Source organism: Vulpes vulpes, chromosome 16 (assembly GCF_048418805.1).
Source record: "Vulpes vulpes isolate BD-2025 chromosome 16, VulVul3, whole genome shotgun sequence".
Taxonomy (NCBI): Eukaryota; Metazoa; Chordata; class Mammalia; order Carnivora; family Canidae; genus Vulpes; species Vulpes vulpes.
Genome location: NC_132795.1, coordinates 52386286 through 52411996, shown reverse-complemented (window position 1 = coordinate 52411996; position 25711 = coordinate 52386286). Strand labels below are relative to the sequence as shown.

General features: G+C 54.1%; 1 protein-coding gene across 8 annotated transcripts in view; it reads left to right on the top strand.

The window, feature by feature from the left end:
• The window catches only part of MPPED1 (metallophosphoesterase domain containing 1), a 78531-nt gene that overhangs the window by 36280 nt on the left and 16540 nt on the right, over positions 1-25711 (top strand). For all 8 annotated transcript variants that reach the window (XR_011997870.1, XM_026017443.2, XM_072741719.1 and 5 more), the window contains one exon: positions 16105-16330. Coding sequence is in view for 7 of the 8 variants with exons in the window: in XM_026017443.2 (XP_025873228.2) it covers positions 16105-16330 (226 nt within the window). In the remaining variant the exon portion in view is untranslated. The remainder of the gene's footprint in view (positions 1-16104; positions 16331-25711) is intronic.

Below are 25711 nucleotides of genomic sequence, written 5' to 3'. Positions count from 1 at the left end.
GCGTATAGGGTTTTTTTTTTTATTTCTCTTAAGAAGAAGACGAATTTCACACCTTTGCCAGTGTGCACGATGCAAATGAAGATCTGAGACTCACCGAAGACCGTTTAGAGCTAATTCTGGGCTGGTTTGACAGCCACGACACTGAAGGGGAAGCATCGAACTGACAAAACGGGGCTTTCTTTGGTAATGCCCAACCTCTCAAAGTAGTCACTTTCTGGACTACCGTTTGTCGTATCGGCGTTGTAAAGAATTTTTCATTCATTATGCAACTGTGTCCCCTCCTCCCTTAGCACTCATCATTGGTTCCCTGCTGTCACCTGTGTGAAATCCAGACCTTTTCCTGGTAGGGAGGGCCCCCTGTGGGTGTGATCCCAACTGTCCCTCCCAGGCCTGCTTCCACCCAGTTCTCCTGCCCTGGACTTTTTTTTTTTTTTTTTAAAGACTATTTATCCATTCAGGAGAGACACACAGAGAGAAATAGAGGCAGAGACACAGGCAGAGGGAGAAGCAGGCTCCACACAGGGAGCCCAACATGGGACTCCATCTGGGGTCTCCAGGATCATGCCCTGGGCCGAAGGCAGCGCTTAAACCGCTGAGCCACCAGGGCTGCCCCTGCCCTGGACTTCTAAGCAATTGCCAAATACCTAGCAGGTGGATTTTCCCACCTCCAAGCCTTTGCTTGTATGAAGTGTTCTTGATGCCCCTTCCCTACCTTGTCTGCCTGGGGAGCTGCGATTCATCCCTGGTCCCTGGTTCTATGATTATGTCTCTCATCCACCGTTTCAGAGCCCTCCCTTACTCCTGGTCAGGGAAAGGAGAGCTGTATGGTTCTGTATGACTTGGTGTCACCCCCACTACAGATCCCAAACTGCTTGCCTGTGTCTTTCCCACACCAGAGGGCAGGAGAAGGGACTGTGTCTGGACTGCTCTCTTCCCAATTCCCAGCACTAATTAGAGCCAAGGACAAGGATTGTGGAATAAAGGAGTGGATAAACAGGAGTGCAAGATGATTTTACTTTATCTTAACATTCCAAAATGTCATTTTAGCTTGCAAATGGTTGGTTTTACAAAGAAAGATTTTGAAAATAGGAACCTGTAGCCTTTATAATTTTTTAATACTTATTTCAGTGGCTACTGCAAAGGCCATTGCTTTGGGCTGTATTTTCTCCTCTTTAAAAGAGCTGTTTGTAGCCAGAAGGCACCTGTGAAACCTTTTGGAAAAATATTCAGTAACAGAAGGGCCGTGGATCTGACCCTGTAGCCCTGCCTTTCATCCAGGGCTGTCAAACTCTGGGAGAAATCCATACTGGGAATCTTCTGGTAAGGTGGAAGCAGGTGTGGGCTTCCTGTCCTGAAGCTTCTTGGCCAGGACTTTTCTATATGGAGGTGAGGGGGCTGAGGCTCTAGATGGCTACTTAGTCCCTTTCCACTTCCAAACCGTGATGACCTCTGAAGTTCTAAAATTGTCTGCCTCCATGATCAGAATGATTGGCCTCAAGGGCTGTAAGATTCTAAAAAAGCATTTCTAGGATTCGAAGGTACCAGGAACCTATAATTTTACCTGCTCACAATTCTAGTTGTCTGGGATTCAGGGTCCTTAATTTTCTTCCTTGGAGGTTTTAAAAAGATTTTTAAATTGTGGTTAAAATATGCATAACAGGGATCCCTGGGTGGCGCAGCGGTTTGGCGCCTGCCTTTGGCCCAGGGCGCGATCCTGGAGACCCGGGATCAAATCCCACGTCGGGCTCCCGGTGCATGGAGCCTGCTTCTCCCTCCGCCTGTGTCTCTGCCATTCTCTCTCTCTCTGTGACTATCATAAATAAATAAAAAAATTAAAAAAAAATAAAATAAAATATGCATAACATTTATCATTCTAGCTTTTTAAAAAAGTGTGCCGTTCAGCGGCATTAAATACCCTCACATTGTTGTGCGACCATCACCACCATCTGTCTTCAGAACTTTTTCATCTTATAAAACCAAAACTCCATACCTAATCAACTATAAATCCCTATATCCTCTCCCCTCAGCCACTGGCAACCACCATTCTGCTTTCTGTTTCTTTCTTTCTTTTTTTTAATAATCTATTTATTTATTCGTGAGAGACAGACAGAGAGAGAGAGAGAGGCAGAGACACAGGCAGAGGGAGAAGCAGGCTCCATGCAGGGAGCCTGACGTGGGACTCGATCCCGGGACTCCAGGATCACGCCCTGGGCCAAAGGCAGATGCTCAACCGCTGAGCCACCCAGGGATCCCCCTTGCTTTCTGTTTCTATGAATTTGATTACTCCAGGTACCTCATATAGGTAGACTCATACAGTATTTGGTCTCGTGTGGCTGGTTTATTTCCCTGAGCATATCTTCACGATGCATGCATGTGTCAGCCTTTCCTTTTCTAAGGCTGAATGATATTCCATTGTGTGGATATATTGCCTTGTGTTTATCTGTTCTCCTATCGATGGACACTCAAGTTCGGTCCACCTTTTGGCTACTGTAAATAAGGCTGCTATATGAACACGGGTGTACAAATATCTCTTTGAGACTCTGCTCTCAGTTCTTTGGGGGCATATACCCAGAAGTGAAATTGCTGGATTGGATGCTAGTTCTATTTTTAATTTTTCAAAGAATTGGCATACTGTTTCCCGTAGAGGCTGTTCCATTTTACATTTCCACCAACAGTATACAAGAGGTTCCCATTTCTCCGCATCCTCACCAACACTTGCTTTCTGGGGTTTTGATAATAGCCATTCTAATAGGTGTGAGGTATCTTACCGTGTTTTGATTTGCATTTTCCTGAAAATGTGATGTTTGAACATCTTATGTGCTCATTGGCCATTTGCATGGGTTCCTTGGAGAAGTGTTTATTCAAGTCCTTTCCATTTTTTTTTTTTTTGTTGTTGTTGTTGAATTCTGTGGAGTTCTTTATATATTCTGGATATTAACCCCTTATCAGAAATATGATTTAAAATATTCCCCCCATTCTGTGGGTTGCTTTTCACTTGGTTGATGGTATCCTTTGATACGCAGAAGGTTTTAATTTAGAGGTATTTTTTTCTCTCGTTGGTATCATAGTCAAGAAATCAAGTGCCAGGGGATCCCTGGGTGGCGCAGCAGTTTGGCGCCTGCCTTTGGCCCAGGGCGCGATCCTGGAGACCCGGGATCGAATCCCACATCAGGCTCCCGGTGCATGGAGCCTGCTTCTCCCTCTGCCTGTGTCTCTGCCTCTCTCTCTTTCTCTCTGTATGACTATCATAAATAAATAAAAAAAAAAAAAAAAAAAAAGAAATCAAGTGCCAAATCTAATGTCATGAAGCTTTGCCCCTATGTTTTCTTTTAAGAATTTTGTAGTTTTAGCTCTTACTTTTGGGTCTTTGTTCATTTTGAGTTAATTTTTGTGTGTGGCCGGAGTCCAACTTCACTCATTTGCATGCAGATAGCCAGTTTTCTCAGAACCACATGTTAGGAAGATTATCCTTTCCCCCACTGAGTGGTCTTGGCACCTTTGTTGAAAGCCATTTGACCATATAATTTCGGCTCAGGTCATGATCTCAGGGTCGTGGGATACTGTTTAAAGTGTTCTCTCTCTCTCTCTCTCTCTCTCTCTCCCCCCTTGTCCCTCCCCCTCCTTTCCCTCTCTCTTAAAAAAACAAGAAGAAGAAAAGAAAAGAAAAAAATCATTTGGCCATATATGTGAAGATTTATTTCTGGCTTCTCTATTCTGTTCCATTGATCAGCATCTGTATTTAGGCCAGTACCACACTGTTTAATTACTATAGCTTTTTAGTAAGTTTTGAAATCAGAAAGTGTTTGACCTCCAACTTTGTGTTTCTTTTTTGAGACTATTCAGGATCCCTTGAGATTCCATATGAATTTTGGCTTGGGTTTTCTATTTCTGCAAGAAACATCCTTGAGATTTTGGTAGGGATTGCATTGAATCTTGAGATTGCTTTGGGTAGTATTGATATCTTAACCATATGAACCCTTCCAATCCATGAACATGGGATGTCTTTTAATTTATTGGTGTCTTCTTTAATCTTTTTCAGCACATGTTTTGTAGTTTTCAACATACAAATTTTTTACCTCTTTGGTTAAGCTTATTCCTTTTTTTTTTTTTTTTTTTAAAGATTTTTTAATTTTTATTTATTTATGATAGTCACAGAGAGAGAAAGAGAGAGAGGCAGAGACACAGGCAGAGGGAGAAGCAGGCTCCATGCACCGGGAGCCCGACGTGGGATTCGATCCCGGGCCTCCAGGATCGCGCCCTGGGCCAAAGGCAGGCGCCAAACCGCTGCGCCACCCAGGGATCCCGGTTAAGCTTATTCCTAAGTATTTTCTTCTTCTTCTTCTTCTTCTTCTTCTTCTTCTTCTTCTTCTTCTTCTTCTTCTTCTGTATTTTCTTCTTTTTCATGCTATTGCAAATGGTGGTGTTTTTGGCTTATTAGTGTATAGAAACACAACTGAGTTTTTTGCACATTGTTTTTGTGTCCTGAACCTTTGCCAAAATCATTTAATTTGTTCTAAGATCTATATTGCTATTTAAAATGGTCTTCAGGGCAGCCCAGTTGGCTCAGCGGTTTAGCGCTGCCATCAGCCCTGATCCTGATCCTGGAGACCCAGGATCGAGTCCCATGTCGGGCTCCCTGCATGGAGCCTGCTTCTCCCTCTGCCTGTGTCTCTGCCTCTCTCTCTCTCTCTCTCTCTGTCTTTCATAATAAATAAATAAAATCTTTAAAAAAAAGAATCCCTAACTTTATTTAAAAAAATGGTCTTCATAGGCTGTTTACAGTGGCCACAAGATCTTTTCCAAAGTATTATGTTATTTAAAATAAAATCATTCAGGGTTACTCATAACAGGAGAGACCTCGTAAGGACTTAAATATATGGCAACAGTCTTTTTTGGAGGAATGTTTCATAAAAACAACCTCTGGCATGTGTAGTATGTCCTGGGTGCCACACAGAGGGGAAGTCATGGGCTTCAGCTCAGAGAGCTCTGGGTTCAGATTCCCACTTATGTGCTTATCATTTGTGTAGTTATGTAACCTCATCGAGCCCCAGTTTCTCTGTCTGTCAAACATTCTGCCCATTTTGCAAGACTGTTATTTTGAGAGTTAGAAACAGAGCAGGGGGGAGCCTGTCTCAGAATCTCATCAGGTGCTACCTGTGATGTCATTAATGGCTGCTTGACCTCTCCAGGTGAGGAGCTGCTTGGCCAGATCACCTGTCTTTGAACCTGGATACCAGAGTAATCCCAGCACTTAGATGCTCAGAATATCAGAGAAATCAACCAAGTAAGGTTTTCTGTCTGCCTGTCTTTGGGTCGGTCTTAACTGTGCCTTGGTTTGATTTGGGTCTAGGTTTTGAGCAATAGGTAGAGCAAGTGAGAGGTCAGGCTACCCCTGGAGAGAATTAGGAAGTGGGCAAGGATGGGATCCCCAGGTGGCTCAGCAGTTTGGAGCCTGCCTTCGGCCCAGGGTGTGATCCTGGAGTCCTGGGATCAAATCCCACATCGGGCTCCCTGCGTGGAGCCTGCTTCTCCCTCTGCCTGTGTCTCTGCCTCTCTCTCTCTCTGTCTCTCATGAATAAATAAATAAAATATTTTAAAAAAGGAAGTGGGCAAGGAGCTTCTAGCCTCCTGTTGCCTTCTTATTTGATTAAAGTTTTATTTGCATTAAAGTAATATGTATATATAGTCACAGCACACTGTGATGCTTATGATGCTTATGATGAAACCAAGAGTCCTCTCCCCCCACCCCTCTCAGTCCCGATTCCCATTTCCTGTGTGGTCCTGGTTGCTCTCATTACCAAGGTGTCTCTAAGTCACAACCTTATATTATTATCTTTTACTTTTCAATTTTAGATGTTACTCTCTAATTTCTTACAATTGAAAATGAAGATTTAGAGACTCAGCCTCCCTACCCATTACACACATCTCTTCTCCTTTTTATTCTAAGACGGTTTAAGGTTAAACGTTCGTGCACAACTTGCTGTTTCCCCTGAAGGGGTTCATTGTTTTGTGTGCTTGCTTGTTTTTCTGTGTACACATCATGGTTCATACCTGTGTCCTGCAGAGTTTTAAATGCCCCTTCGCAGTGTGGGGAGCTGGGCTAAGCCATCTTTGGCTCCTTTTTCTCTTTTTCCCTTGAGCCTCTGACCCCTGGCCCAGTTTGAACTGTTGGGACCTGCGTATAGCCCTCATCTCGGGATGAGGAGTTCCCATCTTTTTTCTGGCCTGGAGCCCCTGGTTCTAGCACCTCATGGCTTCTTTTTTCTTGGTTTACTCTCTCATTTTGGTGGAATACACCCTCCAGTAGCCTTCTGAGAAAGAATACAGTAGACATAAATGTTTGGCAAAGCTGCATATCAGAAAAAGTCCCTTATTCTGTCCTCAGTCTTAACTGATAGCTTGCCGAGCTGTAGAATTCTGGGCAGCACATCATTTTCCCCTCAGAATTTGGAAGGTGTGGCTCCAGAAATTTTCCTGTAGCTTGTGATACAGCCAGTGAGAACCCCACTCTTGTTTGGATACCTCATCCTTAGTATATGAGCTGTCTTATTTCTGGGCAGTGTGCCTTGGGTGTGAGTCTTTTTTTCATTCATTTTTCTGGATACTCGGGCAACCTTTTTAATGGCTCAGACTTTGCCCTTTAATCCTGGGATATTTTCTCATATTATTATATATACTTTTAATTTCCTTCTTTTTTTAAATTTGTGACGTCTCCTTCTACAACTCATACAACTGATTTTGGTATCTTTTCTCACTGGGTCCTCATGTCATTGTCTTTCTGTTATTCTCTGGGAGATTTTCTCAACTTTATCTTCCCACTCTTTCACCAAATTTAAAAAATTCTGCTAAGATTTTCTTTCTTTTGTTAAGAGCACCCTGCAAGAGTTTCATGGGTGCAATATCTTCTATGATCTCACCAAGGGTGTTAATTATATATTTAGTTATTTCTCCTGCATCAGTACCATTTTCTCCAATTTCCTTTCTTCCTTTCCTTTCTTCAGCTTGTTTCTGGCTCTATGTTCTGCGTGGAGGTTTTCCTCTGAGGTCTGATGATCCTGTGTGTTTGTGCGTTTGAAAGCTGTGTGTGTGTGCAGGGGAGCAGCTTGCCATGATGGGACCTGGCTGTCCCTGTGGGAGAACTGCCTATATCTGTGTCTGTAGGTTTTCTCTCCTGCCCCTGTCTTTCTCCCCAGAGAGTGGTTCCCCGTTTGTAAGCCTAGCTCCCAGGATTTGAGAACTGAGTGAGGAAGGGACCTGGGGTCTCCAAAGCCACCATGTTTATGCATGTCACTGTATCTCCCTCTTGTTCATCCCCTGCCTTTCTGCCCATCCTCCTTTGGGCCTGATGGTCCCTAAATAGGTTTCTTTGGAACTGCTATTTCCCTTGAAACTAAAGCCCCTTCTTCTGTGGAGACTAGGAGGGAAGGGCCTGGTTCCCTTAATGGGTGTAATGGGGGAGGGGCCCAGACCTACTTGCTCCTACATGTTCTAGATCAGACCACACACCTGGGTCTGCATCCCTGAGCCACCTGAGCCTCTGGCCACAGCTGGGTTTCCTTCCTGTGATGCTCCCCTCCCCCAGTGCTTCCCTTCCCCCACCTCCCTGCAACCTTCTCCCAAGGCTTAGGCTTTGGTTTCAGTTTTTTTCTGCTTAGCCAAGCCAGTCCACTCATCCATTCTTCAGACTCTCAAACTTTTATCCTTGGAGGTTTGTGCTTTTTTGATTGCTTTACTGTTGATTTCATGGGGTGCCAGCACAAGTAGAGGGATGTGGGCATTCAGATGCCATCCTGTGAAAGTGCCCTTTAGGTCGTACCCTGTGACACCCTGCTGGGGAGCCCCCACCCCTGCATTACTTACACACCTGCCTAGAAGGTGTGTTGAGGAACAGCCATCCTGCTGCTTGGGTTGGGTGGAGGTTGTTCATGGCAGGCATCTTGGAGGAAGCAGCACCTGGGCTGACTGTGTAGGGTGAGTGGAATTGGAGCGGCCTCAGAAAGAAGGGCAGGGAGGAGGTCCCAGGTGGGTGGAACAGCAGGAACAAAAGTCAGGAGGCCTCCAGCAGCCGGGGCACGCAGGGGCAGGGCAGGGCAGGGCAGGGCAGGGGGTGTTGTGCAAGGTGAGGTCCGAGCACCGACAGAGCCTGGCCCAGAGGGGGCGCCATAGCCTCAAGTGCCGAGGTTTACCTGCCTGGCCCCCACCGAGGCCCCAGGGCCTTTCCTGAACACCTGTGCAGGAGCCTGTTCTTCCAGGCTGTGGCTTCCCTGGAGGTTCACAAGGAACCTTTCTGGCAGCATTTGGACTTAGTTTTGGGAGGAAAATACAAAGTTTCTGGTTGTCCCCTTCAGACTGAAGTCATCTATGCTGCAGTAGCAGTTGAAACAACCGTTTAAAGATGATTAGGACTGAATGTTCCTGTTTTTAAAACATCTCCCATGAAAAACAAATGTTTGAAAGTTAAACATTTTGGCTATTAGGACGGAACAGAAGAAAAATTGCATTTGCCTTTTAAATATGGGCACCAGCGCTGAGTTGGGAATCCAGAACACTCCCACGCCGGACCACAGGCCAGGGTTAGGTGGGCTGGGTGGCAGGGCCCTCCTGCAGGTCAGTGCCAGGTCTGCAGTCCGAGGACAGCTCCTTCCCACCCTGGGTGTCTCCACACACAGCTCCGGGCAGCCTGACCTGCCAACGTGACCCCAGGCAGGTGTCCTGACCTCCCTAGGCCACTTTTCTCATCTCTAACATTTCTGGACACAGTGTTTGGTCCTAACAGCCCTGGAAGGCCCTGGTACTGGCTCACATCCAGGTAGTATCAACAAGCCTGTGATTTTCCCTATTCTGATGCTTTGACATCTCGGGGCTTTGCTGAACCTGGAGGGACCGCGCCTCCCAGGGTGTTACCAATTCTGGAGAGAGTGAAGGACCCACCTTTGAGTTCGCCTTTCATATACAAACCAACCCACTCCCTCCCTTTTAGGATCTCACTCTCAGTCCCTGTGTCTCCCCACCCCCAACCCTGTCACCCCAGGGCCAGGCACCCGACAGTAGGGGCAGCCCCTGGATGCCACCCACTTCCCCCAGTCTGCCAAAGTTGTTCAAACCTGCCAATCCTAAACGTGCTTACCCTGCCTCCCTGTCTTTTCCCTCGGAAACCACAACAAAGGCTCTGGTTCAGGTTTCTTCTCCACTCCCTCTGCCCCCTGACCGGGCCCGGCTTCCCCGTGTGGCCAGTACAGCCCTGAATGCGCCCCATGTCTAGGGATCTGTGAGTATAAATTCCTTATTCATGACAATCGTTTCCCTGTCTGCGTGTCATACTATACCTGATTAAAACAAATCCCTGGGTAAGTGCAGCACAGGTGCTTTACACATCTTCTGGGGGGATTGTTGCAAGAACCCTGAACATTGTTCTTATAGATGAAGATGCTGAGGCTCAGAGAAGTGAGCCTTTTCACCCCAGGCCAGACAGCCAGTAGGTGGAAATGGGATTCAGGCTTTTTCAGCTCCATGACTGCGAGTGAGTACCCCTAACCCTTTGGCTACACTGCCTCTCACCTGGGGAACCAGGGAAATCTAGAAGCCTTGAATGCAAATTGCCTGTTACACAACCTAGCACCAGGAAATACAGAGTTGCGCAGCAGAAAACAAATTTTGCAGGCACCACCCGTGCGCCTGTTCCTATCACTGGGCTCTGGCCCCCTGCCCAGGCACGCATCTTCAGACCTCTCCTGCCATGCCTGGGACACGCAGAATCCCCATCTCCTCTCATTTGCCGGCCCACGTCCTCGGCGTGTGCTTGGCTGTGTGATTCCATCCCCGGCATTAACGCGCCCGAGCTGTGCTGAGACCCTCCGGGGGCTCAAAGCTGAGGCGTGCAGCCTGCTTCAGCCCCATCTTATTCTAGACCGTGCACCACACCAAGAAGCCTGCTAATGTGAGTCTCCCAGACATTGGCAAGTGTTTAAACACAGAACTGTCAAAGATGTACTAAAAATGCAATCAGAGATCGTTATGCTGTCTCTTTATTCCATCCCCCTCTGCCGCGGTCTGTGAGATGGGAATGGGCGGGAAAAGCCGTAAGTGGGCATTTTCCTGATTGTCGCTGCATTTAGAGAACACTAAAACTCTGCCGGGCTCAATGCACCGCTCTGGGAATGGCATAGATGACAGAGAAGCATGCGCATATCTTGTTGAATTTAACAGATTACCCAGTTTGGAGGCAGCACTTTCTGTTCAATGGGATGGGTAAGTGTTAGCGATAAAGAATTGTAACCTTTGGGAAGGAGATTAATCTTGGAAGCACACAAGTAGCAGAGGTTTTCGTCCGCGTCCCTCGCACACCGTGCACGCCTGCTGCTGGGTGGCGTCTGTAGGGGGGTGCGTGTCTATTTGGAAATATACGACAAAGGGAAAGTTAAAACAATATGGTCATCCTCTGCTGCTCAGCCGATTCCTACCTAATGGGCTTGTTACCACCAACAAATCCAGGGCTAGCAAATGCCAGGAACTCAGATCATCTGGCCGGGAAGAAAGGACACCCTTGGGGAAGATGGTCCAACGTTGTTATACGGAATGCGAAGGTTTCCATGAGGTCTTGGGGCTCTGAGTTGGGACCTCGGGTTGGGAGGTCAGCCACCTGGCCCAGGATCCCACCAGCCCCTCAAGTCCATGCTCCGCTCCTCCCACCTGTCCTCCTGTCTTTCCGGTCCACAGCCCATTGGGCAGGTGCCACCAGAGGCTGGTGTGGCCGCTGTCTAGACATCCCCCCGCCTCCCTCGGAGGATGGAAGCAAGGGCTCAAGTCCCGGCTCTCCACGGTCTTGCTGAGTGACCCCAGGCAGCTCCCCTCCCCTCTCTGAGCTCGTTTCCTCCTTTCCCCACTGTGTGGTGTGGACTGGAACCTCTGTGTGTCCCCTCTGGCCCTGACCTTATGACTGAGTCCCGTGCGTCCAAGTGTCCCTGATGGTGTCTCAACAGGGCTCATGTTCCATCAGAGCTTGTGGATGGCTGACCGGGCTGGGGGTGGTGTTACAACAGGGCCCAGACTCGGGGAAGAAAGCAAGTTTCTGGCCTGATGGGCTTTTGGGATACGAGGACCGGGTTCTTTGCTTCTGAGGGGCTGCTGAGGGGAGGTGGGTAAGAGACATTTCGACCCAGCTGTCCCCTCTCTAGGCTTCACCAGGCTGCCCAGACACCTGCCTGAAGAGCATTCTCTCTCCTGGGGTCCGGGCACTTCCGGCACTTTGCCTGGCAGGTGTTTCGGTCAGGTGCCCTCTTCCCTGCTGCTGGGAAGGACAGCGGCAGGAGGGGACAAAGGGAACAGCACTAATTTCCTCCGTGCGCTGAAAGGTTGTGGTCATCTCATCCTTTTACCCACAAAGCCCCTGCCAATTGCTCAGGCACTGCAGTCCCCGAACACTCCCCACCTTCACTGCCTAGACGGAAGGGAGAGGCACAAGCTAAGCAAGTAAGCCTGGGGCCACTGGTCACTGGGCGTTTCCCCCACAGTCAGGTTGGGAAGAGCTGCAGGATCATGGGAGCACCTGGAGGCTAATGCAGCCTGAGGTTCTAACAACAGAGGTAGCGATCCTAGAATAGACTTCTCTCCACCACTGCAGGCTGGTCAGGCTGTTCCAGAGCTTTAGTCCTGGCTCCCCCATCCCCACTCGCACTTGGGAGACAGCAGGTCTGATTGGAGACAATTCAGAGATGGACATTTCGGGGTGTGGGGGAGGGACACGGGTCTGCAAGGAGGTTGGAGAAAACATCTGGAGGAAAGGTGAGGGGACCCAGGGAGTCAGGTGGTATAAAGAAGACAGCCAGGGTTCTCTCACAACGGGTGGGTTGATTGATAGACGTGTTCATCCATCTCACCCTGTCCGTGCATTCATCCATAACCCATCCACCTCTGTCCTTCCATCCGTCTGTCCACCCACCGTCCGCTCACCGCGAGGCTTGGGGTGCCAGTTCTGGATGAGTTTGATGGGGCCCAAGCCCCAAGGTCTGTCAAGCGTCCAGTGCTGTGTGTGGCAATAAGTCACTTTATTGCTTATTTGTGTAAACTCAGGCAACCTCTTGGAGCCTCGCCCGGATGTAAGATGGGGACAGTTACGCTTAAGTGTCTGTGAAGGTCACACTCAGCTGGCAAGTTCCCAAGTCCAAGGGACCATCCAGACACGTCTGTGGGTGGGCCTCCCGCTCAGGGGGGCAACGGTGCTGGACCAGTGATGTGTTTGCCAGTGGATGCACTCCCTGCCTCCAAGCCACATGCACCCACTTTGTAGGGAGAGCCCTGACAGTATCTGAGGGTACCCTGCAGCATGTTGTGGCTCCCGTCCCCACCTGGCTTTAGGTACAGGAGCCTTGATACGCCCCCATCCACTGTTCCCCCAGAGGAGGGGAACTCTGCCGAGGAGAGAGGAACAGGGGTGAGCTGACGGCGTCGAGCTCACTCCCCGGTCCCCGGGAGTCGGGAGCAGCAGAAATAAATGCAACTATACAGTTGGAGTAATTTGTTAATTAGTGTAAGTAACACCCCCAGTCAGAGACAGGCCGTAAATACATCACTGCGGCTCCGCTCCCCCAGCCGGGGCGATGCTCAGAGGGGGATGGATGCCTCAGAGCCTGGAGGTGGGGGGCAGAGGCCACCCTTCTCCCCCAACTGCCTGCAGTGTGGGAAGGGGCTCAGCTCGGTGGCCTGGCAGACTTGAAGGAGTCCGAGTCGCTGACCCCAGGTGTGGGATCAGCTGGACCAACCCCCAGTGTCCCCTCCCCTGTGCACCTGCTGTGGGACCTGGGCCCACAGCCTCATTTCCCACAGGTACAGAGCATATCTCAGAAAGTTCCACGGGGAGTGGAGGGACCAGCCTTGACCCAGGATGGCTGGCCCCACCTTGGGGTCCGGGAGATTGGCAGTCTTCCCCGGGGTGTCCTCCACGATGCTTCCCCAGGTGCTCAGGGTCCCCGCAAACCTCCCTCCCCGCAGGTGGCTGGGGCAGGGCCACCGGAGGAAGGGTTCTCTGCTTCATGTCACCCCGTGGTGCTGTTGGGGGCTTCGTTTGCCAGGCTTCTGCTGGCACCTGCCAGGGGGCGATGAGCAAAGCACACACGTCTGCTCCTGTGCCCCCGGAGCTGTCTGGCCCCTTGGGAAACAAGCAGATACCCCGCATCCCAGGGCCCCGAGAGCCCGTCCCCCTTGCCTCACCGACAGCACTGAGGGGCAGGTCTGTTCCCCGCAAGTCTCCAGGACTGGGGCAAGGCCCGGAGACCAGATACCTGTGCGGGGAGGGGGGGGGCAGTTCCTTAAAATGAGTGAGGGGGGCTGGGTGTGCGTGGTTGGGACAGGAGGGGACCACAAACCGCCATCGGCCGTCCGTCTAAGGGAGGCAGATACTCAGCGCTTGACTGGGCCAGGAGCATGCACTTTTAAAATTGATTGATCGATTTTTAGAAAACAAAGAATGGCATTTTATTGGGGATTTTTTTTGCATTTTTTAAATGTTGGCAGCCAGATTCAAATAAAAACATTTTGCCAAATGAAATGTGCCTGTGGGCAGGTCTGGCCTGCAAACCGTGGCCCAGGGAAGCTGACACCGTGACTGCCAAGTGCTGTGCGTCTCTGTTCGGTATCTTCTGAAACCCCAGTGCGGTTTTGCAGGGCAGGTGCTCTGCCTGCTTCATGGGTGGGGAGACCGAGGCACACAGCTGGCTAGTGGCAGAGCTGGGTCTGGGACCTAGGCCGTCAGCGCCTGTCATTATCTCAGGGCTCCCAAGATTTGATAAACACCAAAGAACAGAAAACCCTCTTTTCTCAAACTTGTGAAAGATTCTGGGGTGGCTGGAGAGGCAGTGGAGAGCAAGATTATGGTTTTCTGCCAATTTTCCAGCAAACTCCTATCTTGCTCCCTTTCTGCCTTGTGGCCGGGCTGGGACTCAGGTGGCCATGGCCACAGAGCTCAAGACCAGGCAGGATGTGGAGGTCCTGGTCTCGGGGATGGGTCGGGCCGTGGAGAAATATAACTACTTTCTGGACTCTTCTGTTCCCTTGTGGTTAGAATATAATAGTTATAGTACAAAAAAACATTGTTGTATTATTGTTTATTATTATCATAATTTATTGTTTGCCACAAGACTCGCCCTGCCCCTTCCCGGAGCTCACACAGGGCTGGGAAAGCACATTTCTTCCTAGAATGCCGAGTCTGACTGCTCGTCTGTCACATCCGATCCCATATTGTGGGCGTCAGTTCTCAGTAAGGCAAACTTAGAATTTGGGGCATTTCTGGAAGTGGGTTCCTGACACAGCGCTCGCACGGCAGAGGATGCAGAGGGGTCAAGGGGCAGAAGGCCCTGCTCTTCCTGGACTGTGTTCCACTCCCTGGGGAGCCAGTTACGGGGCAATGGCTCCGTGGAGCCTGGAGGGGTCAGAAAGGTCCTTAGCCCCTAGGGACACCCACCTTGATCAGAGGGGAAACTGAGGCTCAGTGAGGTTAGGTGGCTGGCCCCTTTGAGAGGTACCAGAGCCGGGATTTGAACTGAGGTCAGGCGGCTGCCACACTGAGCTCGTGTGTGTTCTTGTGCGGATCATGGGCACCCAAGATCAAGGAAGATGTGCTGGGAGGCATGGCTCTCCATTAGCTGGGTGGTGTCTTGCTCTTCCTTCTCCATGTGTCTGGAGCTGGGAGGTCGAGGACCCTTGGGAGGGCTCCCCTATGTGTCATAGGGGACAGAAGGCCAGGGCCGGAGGCATGGTCATGGCTTTCAGGTGTCAGGACGGGACTCTGCATCCTGGCCTCATGGAGGGCACTTTCCTGGGCTCTCCCCAAGCAGGTGGAAAGCGTTGGGGTCACACAGGACTGGCTCAGAGGCCAGTCTGCCACCTGTGGGCCGTGTGTCCTCCAGCATGTCACGGCCTAGCTCCCTGAGCCTCAGTTTCTATATCAGTACCATGGAATGGGAGGTGCGTGGCTCAGTGCCTGGCACGGATGCGCTGCAGGAGGCCTCTGGGACCACGGGAGCGAGTCATTTTGCTGAAGAATCTGGGACAAGAGAAGTGGCTGAAGCGAGTGCGTGGGAGAGCTTAGTGTCCTGTGCTGGCTCCCGCAGAAGCCCGCGTTGGAGTCATTTAGACGTTGCATCTGATGGCCGCGACTACTCTATGTGGTAGCTGTGGTATGTCACCAGTTTCCTGCCTGAACTCTCCTATCGGAGGCCCATGCTGGGCTGGCATGTCACACGTCCCCGTCGTGCTTGCCTGACCCATGGGGGCCCGCCCCTACTGGAGGGGCCCGGGGGAAGGGTCTGGGCCTTCGGGCTGGCTCACCTTCACATTGCATTTTTCATCCACGTCAGGACCCCCGGGTGCCATCATGACCCCTTGTCCAGGCCCGGGGAGCCCGGCAGCTGAGGCTCATGGGAGATGGGGAGTCAGGGCCCCGAGTCTGGGGTCAGACTGGCTTCCAAGGGGCGGTGGGGACCAGGGGTGGGTGGTGGTTTACTGAGCCCGAGGGGCTATGGTAGCGGGGAAGGGGGCCCCCAGGCAGGTCAGCCAGGAGGCAGCACCCACGCCTTGCTCAGGGCACCTGCAAGGTGGGGCCCCAGGGAGGGAGGCATGGTGCAGAGGAGCTGCCCCGGGTTCTGACAGAGCAAAGCTAGAAGGGCCTTTTGTGTGTGTACCAGGATGTGCTGTGCACAGTTGTGTTTTGGCTGCACTTGGGCTTGGCCTTGGAACTCCATGGCCGTCGGGGTGGGCCCCTCCCCAAGTGTAGGGTCTCCAGGGGTTTCACACGAGCTCCAAAAAGAGCTTGTGCTTCCTCAGACAGAGGGGCCTGAGGCGGGCCAGTCCCGAGGATGAGGCCAGGTCCCCCCTGCCGGCCTGGGTCTGCTGCTGGCCTGTCACCCAGTCGCCACCGGCGCAGGCGGGCTGCAGGGGTGAGGGTCGAGCTGCCGGCCGCCGCCTCTGATCGGAGGGCGCCAATCGGGGGGCCTGCAGCTGGGGCTGCTCTGCGGGGGATTCCGGTGGCTCTAGCCTGCCGCCCGCCCCGGCTGGGTGGTGGCTCCCTGGAGGCCAGCAGCCGAGTCTATGTGTCTGTGCCCGCCTCTGCAGGCAGCCTGCCCTACGAGTACAAGATCGTGATTGCCGGCAACCACGAGCTGACCTTCGACCAGGAGTTCATGGCTGACCTCATCAAGCAGGACTTTTACTACTTCCCGTCGGTGTCAAAGCTGAAGCCGGAGAACTACGAGAACGTGCAGTCCCTGCTCACCAACTGTATCTACCTGCAGGACTCGGAGGTCACCGTGCGTGGCTTCCGGATCTACGGCTCGCCGTGGTGAGTGCGCGGGGCGCCGTCCCCACCCCAGGCGGGGGGCCGAGGAGCTGGGGTGAACACGCGGAGGGGAGCAGGGCCGGGAGAAGCTCCGGGGAGCTCCAGGTCACCATGAGGAGCTGGAGCTCAGGCCCCCCGTATCCCTGTGTGGCCCCTGGCGGGTCGCCGCTGCTCTCCGAGCTTTGGTTGCCTCGTGTCTAGCTGGCAAGTAGTTGTGTCCGCTGTGCCCTCTGCTGTGTGCCTCACACATAGCCCTGTACTGTTCTTATCCCCGGTTTCCAGAAGAGCCAACTGAGGTACAGAGAGCATGAGGATCTTGCCAAATGTCACACAGCTAGGAAGGGGCACGGCTGGGGTTACAGCCAGGCACTGTGGTTCCAGAGCCCCTGCGTTCAAGCATTATCCTGTGTGCTAGGAATCTCCCCATTGCCCGTGTCCCCTGACATGCACCAGAGATGCATAGATGAGGGGTGGCGAGTGATGAGCCAGGCTGAGGAAAGGTGGTTGGAATTTTCATGGAAGGCTGAAGACCTGGTTTACCATGTTGGGGATGGCAGTTGTTTCTTTTTTTTTTTTTTATTTTTTTTTTTATATTTATTTTATTTTATTTTATTTTATTTTATTTTATTTTATTTTATTTTATTTTATTTTATTTTTGGCGGTTGTTTCAATCATGAGTACATATCAAGCCCTTATTCCGTGTTGGGCACAAAGGACAGTCAGGCCTCATCCCTGGCTTGGCTTGGGGGGGATCAAGGTGAGAATGAGTCATGACTCTTCTATGTGATGGCCAGTGTGTCCATCAGAGCCCTGATGATAATAACGGTGATGGTGATGGCGATAACGGTTGTGGTGGCCATTATAGTGGTGGTGATAGTGGTGATGATGATGAAGATGGTGGTGATGGTGAAAGTGATAATGATGGTGATGTGATAGTGGTGATGGTGATGGTGGTGTTGATGGTGATGATGGTGGTGATGGTGATGGTGGTGTTGATGGTGATAGAGATGATGGTGATAATGGTGAAGGTGATGGTGGTGGTGGTGGTGATGGTGATTGTGGTAATGATGGTGATAGAGATGATGGTGATGATGGTGAAGGTGATGGTGGTGGTGGTGAAAGTGATAATGGTGGTGGTGATGTGATGATGGTGATGTTGGTGATGATGGTAATGATAGTGATGTTGGTGATGATGGTGGTGGTGGTGGTGGTGGTGATAGTGATGATGATGGTGATGGTGGTGGTGGTGGTGGCAGTAATTCATTCCTGAGCAAATTCAGCAGGCCGGCCCCTGGGCTAAAGTCTCCATGAGTGTTGTTTCTAATTCTTACTCAGCCCTGAGCCGACTGATTTATTGTCTGCATTCTATAGGTGGACAGACCAGGTGGCCCCTAGAGGGCTTAGAGCTGGCTGTAGCCACAGGGAGCCAGGTGCTGGCAGGGGGAGGAGGGCACCATACACAGTAAGGAGAGACCACATGTCCTTGGAAGTGTGGTATGATCCCGAAGGCTCCTTGGAGGAGGGAGGAGGTGAGGTGACCTGAGCTGTGAGGGAGTAGAAGGGCGTTCGCAGCTAAGGAGGGGTGACGCCTGAAGCTGTGCCATCAGAGCAGTACATGTGGAGAGGCTGAAGGATGATTTGGGGGCACACGGGACTGTATGGGTGCAGGGACTTTGGGGGGAGCCATTACCAACACCGGGCTGCCTGGTGGATGCCATGTGATGAAACCTGGTGGCCAGAGGCTGCGGGCGGGTGTGGGACCTGGTTCCGTCCTGCCCAGGCCTCCTCAGGGGACAGAGCAGAGATGACCCTGAGCCCCGGGTTCTCGCCGTGTCTGGAGTCTTGACCTCCCCGCAGCCTGTGCGCTCCCAGACGAGGACCACGGGGGCCCTCGAGGACGCGATGAGCTCGGTGCCAAGGACGGGAGTGGAGAGGAGGCGTTGAATCTGCCTGGCAGGCCACTGGGGCCCACGCTTGGAGAAGAAGTCTGGCGGAACATACTGGAAGAACTGGAGCGTGAGGTGCAAGAGGGAAGTCAGGAAGGTCGATGGGGAGGCCTTCAGGAGCCAGACGGGCATCTGCACTGCGCCTCCTTGCCCAAGATTTTGAGCACCCCCGCCCCTACACACCCACACACTCACACAAACCTTTTAAAAAAACATTCTGTAGGAGTTCATGGTGTGGCTGTGGATCCAACTGGCCTGGGCTCCAATCTTGGCCTCACCTTTTATGGGCTGTGTGACCCTGGGCAAGTCACTTAACCTCTGTGCCCTAGTTTTCTTCCCTGCAAAATGGGAGTGACAGTGGCTGTCCCGCAGAGGGTGGTCGTGAAGGTGTCAGGAGGGTTTAGCTGGGCCTGGTGCCTGCCCCACCAAGCTCTCCACCAGCGGAGACCCTGTGGCTGTTATTGCTGCCAAGGCCAGCCCTCCAGCCCTGCCTGGGCCAGAACCAGTGTGTGGGACGGAGGACAGATGGGGGGGGGTGGCAGGTGCACTCAGTGTCCCCCTCCCCCCAGGCAGCTGTGTGCTCCCTCAGGGCTGGGGGAGAGGAACCCCTGTGACAACCTGCCCTCGGGCTCCTGGGTGTGGGGCCAGCCCTGGGGTCCCCTCTGCCAGCTGGAGGCCAAGTGCTGGGCTCCCGAAGGGCCTGCGTGAGGCTGGCGGTTGGTCCAACTGCTCTGCGCTCCCGCTGCCAGTGGTTCCCGCATTCAGTGTCAGGAGCTCGAGCCCAGTACTGCCTGCGGGAGTGGGGGGAGGGGCTTGGGACAGAAGGGGCCTCAGGAGGCCCTGGTGAAATCCAGGAGGGCTCCCGGGGAGTGGGAGTTGGAACTGCAGTTTCCACAAGTGGAGGAGGCAGGAGAGGAGCCCATTTCTGAGCCCCGTGCTGTGCCGGCTCCACCTCTGGATGCTGTTTCACAGCCCTGGATGCCCAGGGCTACGTGGTACCCTGTCTTCGCTCCACCTGCAGGCTGTGCGCTGGCCTTCCAGCGGCTGCCCTGCTTTCCCTGAGGCCCCGCCTGGGGCTGGGAGCAGCTGCTGGGAGTTCCAGCAGCAGCACTGGCCAGGCAGTTGGTTGGTAAGGGAAGAGCTATTCAAATTGGGACACTGTGCATATCTAGCTGTGTGACTTTGGGCAAGTGCCTCAGCCTCTCTGGTCCCTCCTTGGCCGGGGTAATGGTGCTGCCCATGGTAAAGGCAGCTGTGAAGTCTGTGCGAGCCCGTTTGAAGGACGGTCTGGCCCAGAGCAAGGCCCCGGAGGTTGGTTGTAATTCCTGGTACCGGGGAGCTCCTGGGGTGGAGGCCGGATGAGGATAGCTCTTTTCCAGCTGATACCCCAACAGCCCTCCAGGCAGGGCCAGGACTCTCATTATCCTATTTCACAGAAGGGCAGGTAGAGGCCCAGGTGGGATGTGGCTTGCCCAAGTTGGCGTGATGACCGCTCCGGACTCCTAGTCTGGGCTCTTCGTGCTGCTGTATAGAGGCCGTTCCTCAGTGTCCCCGTGAGACACCGCTCTGTGCCAGGCCCAGAACAGCGGGCGCAGGGTGTGTTCCTGGTTCTCCAAAAAGCTTCAGATGCACCTAGGCCTCCCTGGCCCAGGGGGATACGGAGGCCAGGGGGTCCGGGCCGTGTTCTCCTGGTCAGCCAGGAATGGCCTAGGCTTGTTGTCAAGGCTTCCTGAGTGCCGCGTACTCTTGTGGGTCCCGGGACGTGCTGTGAACCAGACAGGTGCAGCTCCAGCCTCACGGGGCTACTGTCCTCCTGGGAGACGCATTGACTGCTAATTCCTTGGTTCACAAGGGCCAGGAGGAGAGGGGCCGGGAGCTGGGGCCTGGGAGGGCCTCCTATGGGACAGGGGCAGGGATCTGGGGCCCGGGAGGGCCTCCCATGGGACAGGGGCCGGGAGCTGGGGTCAGGGAAGGCTTCCATGGGCGAGGCAGCAGCTGAGGGGACAAAAAAGCTATGCAGGGGGGTGGGGGCACTGGGAAGAGTGTGACAGGCAGAGGGAACAGCTCAGGCAAAGGCCAGGAGGCCGGTGAGGCTGTGGTCACGCTGGGGGTGCTGAGGTGTTCCAGGCTGTATGGGTCCCTGTGGGTCGGCTGGACCATCACCCCCAGCGCTCAGCATCCAGTCGGTCACGGCCCCCTCTGCCTGCCCCCCTGTGTCATCAACCGTGGGGACCCCGCACATCACCCCCGAGGCCCAGAAGGGCCACAGAGCTCATCGGTGCAGGATTGGCAGTCGGTCAAGTGCTGTTCCCTGGGCCCAGACACTCGAGGTGTGTCCCCAGGCTCTGCCTCTCGCCCCGTGTGTGACCTGCTGAGTCCCGCATCTCCGAGCCTCCGAGTCCCAAATGCACAGGTGGCACTGCCCCTCCAGCCTCGTCCGTGCTCTTCCAGGCGAAACTGCACAAGGGGAAGCGCATGAACCTGCCCGGGAAGGTGTTCACGGCCACAGAACCTCCTGGTCCCGCTGCCGATTGTGCTGCTGCGGGGGTTGCACCCCCAACCGTGTGTGGAGGCTCAGCCCCTCGGCCCTACTGCCTGGACATTTGGCGGCTCACGGGGAGGGCCGCCCGCAGAGCTGGTGGCGACTCTCACTAAGTTCTGATGTTCGAGTTTCCCCTTCTTTTCCCTGCTCACCTCATGTTGACTTAACAGGCAGTGTTCTCTCCAGCGCTAGAAGCGTGATTGTACCCGTGGGGGGATCAGGCCTTGCGTGAAGCCCTGGCCACGGGAGGCCCAAATGGCAGTGGTGTCTGGAACGTGTGGGCGGTGCTGGCCCAGGTCAGGGGGCAGACCCGGCCAGTGTGATCTGCGCAGGCGGAGCAGGGGCACAGGTGGCAGTGGCAAACGACAGCTGTCATCCGTGCAGGAAGCCTATCCTGCAGGCAGGAGCCCAGAAGTGAGGTGACGTGACCTTGCTGAGTGGTGAGCTGCCCATCACAAGGGGTGTGCAAGTGCAAACCTGCTGCGTTTGGGCCTGGTACCAGGCCAGCTGCTGCCTGCTTAGAGGACTCCAGTCCCTGTACCTGCACGGGGGTGCCACTGACACGCTGTCAGGCAGATGGGGATGAGTCCTGTTGGTGCTGCACTTGGAGCCGGGGCAGTGTGACCAGGCTGGCCTGGACCTTGAGGACGGCCCAGAAAAGCCAGGAAGGAGAAACAAAGCAAACTCGTGGTCACCACCCACGGTTGGCTTTTTTCCCTAAGTGGTGCCACCAGGAGAGTCTCTGCTTGGGAGACCGACTCCTTCCAACTTTTGTTGGGCCGCGTGCTCTGAAGGCCACAAGCGAGGTGAGCCTGGCCCCCTGCAGGGCTCTGTGGACCCAGGAGTGGATCAGGCCTGGCGCTGCCGTCCGGGAGCTCAGGATGAGCATGGTGGTGGGGTCGGGGGTGAGGGGGGTCTCGTACCTGCTGACACCCCATGCTGACCCCGCCTCAGCCCAGGCCAGTCCTCAGCCCCGTGCTCACCCACATGTCCTCCTCAGTCCCTGCTGTGGGCCAGGGTTACCAGCCCCATCCTGCGGTGGTCAATGAGGCAGAGAGAATAATTTCTTTTTTTTTTAATTTTTAAAAATGTTATTCATGAGAGAGAGAGAGAGAGAGAGGCAGAGACACAGGCAGAGGGAGAAGCAGGCTCCATCCAGGGAGCCCGATGTGGGATTCGATCCTGGAACTCCAGGGCCACACCCTGGGCTGAAGGCGGCGCTAAGTCACTGAGCCACCCGGGCTGCCCTTTTTAATTTTTTAAAAAAGATTTTATTTATTTATTCACGAGAGACACAGGGAGGCAGAGGGAGAAGCAGGCTCCCTGTGGGGAGCCCAATGCGGGACTTGATCCCAGGACCTGAGGATCACACCCTGAGCCGAAGGCAGATGCTCAGCCGCTGAGCCACCCGGGTGCCCCGAGAGAATAATTTCTAAGATAAGTATATCCTATGCGACTTTTGGGATATACTTATGCTAAGAGATTTGTTGTTTATCTGAAGCTCAAACTGAACAGGACGCCCCGTAGTTCATCTGGGCACCCCAGTCCTGAGAGGGTCAGGTTCCTTTTTTTTAAAAAACTTATTTATCCGTGAGAGACGCATGACTACGCTGTGACTTACTCCTCCACTTGTGAACCCAGCCGTCCTGGCTCTGGGGCCGTGGTGCATGCTCCTGTGTGGCTGGTGTCGTGCGTACCCCTCAGAGTATGGAGACCCGTGCACCCGAACGCATGCCCGTGACATGCTCACACGCACCCTGCGTGCCGACTGTGCGGTCCTGAGGTGGACAGGTGAGCTAGCCCATCCGTCAGAGTGGTCAGGACGATTTCCTTCCTGGCCAGCGGCACCTCACCTCGCGTCCTCGGTGTCACAGGGCTTCTCAGTTGCATCCATACTGCTGTGCTGGCGACCCCGGTGGTTTCGCTTGCTTTGCCCTGATGGCCAGTGAGGCCGAGCGTCTTCCGTGGGCCACTTGGACTTCCTCAAGTGTTCCTGTCTTTTTGCCCATTTACAAAAAACAATTGGGTTCTCTGTCCTTTTCATTTCTTTCTTTCTTTCTTTTTTTTTTTTTTTTTTTAATATTTATTCCTGAGAGACCCAGAGAGAGACCCAGAGAGAGAGAGAGAGAGGCAGAGACACAGGCAGAGGGAGAAGCAGGCTCCCTGTGGGGACCGTGTGTGGGACTCGATCCTGGAACGCCCTGGGCCGAGGGCAGATGCTCATCCATGGAGCCACCTGGGCGGCCCTGACGGTCCTTTTCGTGTCGGTTCGTAGATTCTCCGTGTATTCCGAGTGTGAGTCCTTCGGCAGTTGCAACGTGACAAGTGGCTTGTCCTCGCCTGTGATTCTCTCCCGGTGGTGCCTTCAGCCGCCGTGGTTCTTGGTCTCGGGGTGGCCACGGCATTCGTGTGTTCCTTTGTGGCAAGTGCTTCTCATGTTCCATTTGGGAAATCTGTGTCCCCTGGAGTCTGGAAGGTATTTCCATTTTGTTTTCTGGAAGCTTTGCCGTCTAGCCTGTCGTGCTTAAGTGTGGGGACCCCCTGGGTGAGCGTGTGCTGATGGTGAGGAGGAGGGAGCCCGTCCTCGGCGTCTCCCTGCGACGCCCACTTGGCCCTGCCCATGTGCAGGAGGTCTGTCCCCTGCTGGCCGCTCCTGCCTGTCGCCCGGGCCCCGTCCACGCAGCTGCAGGACCGCGCTGACCGCAGTGCTCTGGCGACGGCTTCCTCTGGTGCCTCTTTTCCCACCGGGACGTTTGAGGCTCCACGAGAACGGGACCCGAACCTCTCTCTTGTGGCCTTCATACCAGCGGCAAGGACGGTGCCCGGCCCATCAGAGGAAATGTCAGTGGGATGCGTGGATGGAGGGATGGCTGGACGGACAGACAGGTGACAGATGCCAGGCTGGGGGGACCCAGTCAGAGCTCAGGCCTGGCGTGGCGTGCTGTCCCTGGGTACCTCTGTGGCCTCCCCCGGGCCTTCCCCCGAGCTCCTTGCCCACGGGGCCCCTCCTTGACCTCCTGCTCGATGCTGGTCTCCTGGGACGGAGCCTGCCCGTGCTGTCACCCCCTGCCCTGCGTGCCCTGCTGCCCATCACCCCCAGGCTGAAGGCCTGTCCCCATCTCCGGTCCCGTTGCCTCCCCAGCTCCAGCACAGGCTCCGTCACCGTGGGGCCGAGTCCCGTGTGTGTGTGTGTGTGTGTGTGTGTGTGTGTGTGCGTGCACGGGGGGACGCTGACCTCCCAATCACCGGAAGGCCACGTCCAGGCCCGTCGGGACCTCAACGGCTCTGAGCCTTGGGCAGGGCGGCTTAGGGGACGGGGTAGGACCACCAGGCTCGGAGGAGGAGGAGGGGCTCAGCTGTCACAGAATCTTAAGTGCTGGAAAAAAAACTGTATACATCCCGTATTCATTTATGGGTTTTGGATACATTTTTTGTTCTCATTTAACTGAAAACGGCCTTGATTTAAGAAAAAAAAAAAAAACCCCACACCAACCAGGAGTGCGGGAGGGAGTGCAATTGGCATGCAGCTCGTCCATCTGGTCTAATTACTTCTGGTATTTTGAAAGAAGGATTGTAAACCTGCTGAGACATTAAACTTTGAGAAGTGGCTGCCGGCCGTTGCTGGGCGTCTGGGCGCAGATCCTGGTGCTCAGCTTGTCGGCCTGGTGCTGCCTCGAGGCAGGGGTGCGGGGTGCCCTGCCCCTCCCGCAGGCAGCCTGGGGCCCCGGGCCCAGCTCTCTGTCACCACCCTGCTACAGGCGGCCAGGTCCCAGCCTGGCAATCTGGGGTCAGAGTCTGGGCCTTCCGTTTAATGACGGCGGGGCCCGCCGCCCCCTGTAGGGTGGTTCCTAGGATTCCGGGAGGTCCTGGGCCTATACTGCGTGGGACGCAGCAGATGCTCAGCACGCGGTGGCCCCACTCACCGCCTAACCCTCCAACAGCTCACTGCCTTGGTTGCCTGGCATGGGGTGGCAGGCTCGGGGTTCCCTGCACGGCCAGGGGCTGCCCACTGAGGGCCAAGCCTTCCACGTCCTTCCCTCCCTTCTCCGTGGGCACAGGGCAGGCCAGCTGGGTGGGATGGGGGCAGGCACGGAGCTGCCTGTAACCCAAGGGAGCCAGGCTCTGCTTGCTGAGGGGACGGTCGTCGTTGTCACTGTTCCTGCTGCGGTCCCTGAGGCCCGGTGCTCCAGCGACCCTTGTCCCACTGGACCGCCGCGGAGGCCGAGACCCAAGAGTGAAGGGACTGGCTTAGGGTCCCCCGGTGCTTGAGGGCAGGATGGAGGCTCCCCGCAGAAGTGGGTACAGAGCGATGCTAAAAGGTTTGGTTTTTAAAAAGATTTTATTTATTCCTGAGAGACCCAGAGAGAGGCAGAGACACAGGCAGAGGGAGAAGCAGGCTCCATGCAGGGAGCCCGATGCAGGATTCGATTCCCGGACCCCAGGATCACGCCCTGGGCTGAAGGCAGACACTCAACCACTGGGTCACCCACGTGGCACTAAAAGTTGTTTTTTTTAACTTCATCAAATAGGTCTTTGGGAGAAAACCGAATAGAGGCCAATAGAGTGAAACCCCAGCTTCTTCTTTGCCCCGAGATGCTCTCACTGGGATGTGGGAGAGGGCCGGGGACCCTGCCCAGGCGCGACACCGAGCCCGGCTGCCGTCAGAGGCCGCGGGGGTCGTGGGGACGCCAGCCCTGCCCGATCCGGGCCCCTGGCTCCTTCCACGAGTCCCGGCGCAGCGCCAGCCGCTCACCCACACTCCTTTGCTCTTTCTCTTAAGAAAACCCTTTCTGTTCCTTCGAAAAGCATTGATTCATTCAGTCTCCCGCCAATGACCATCCACGGTGTTTGGGGCGCTGGACGCCCCTGTTCTGCAAAGTGCTATCTGGGGCAGTC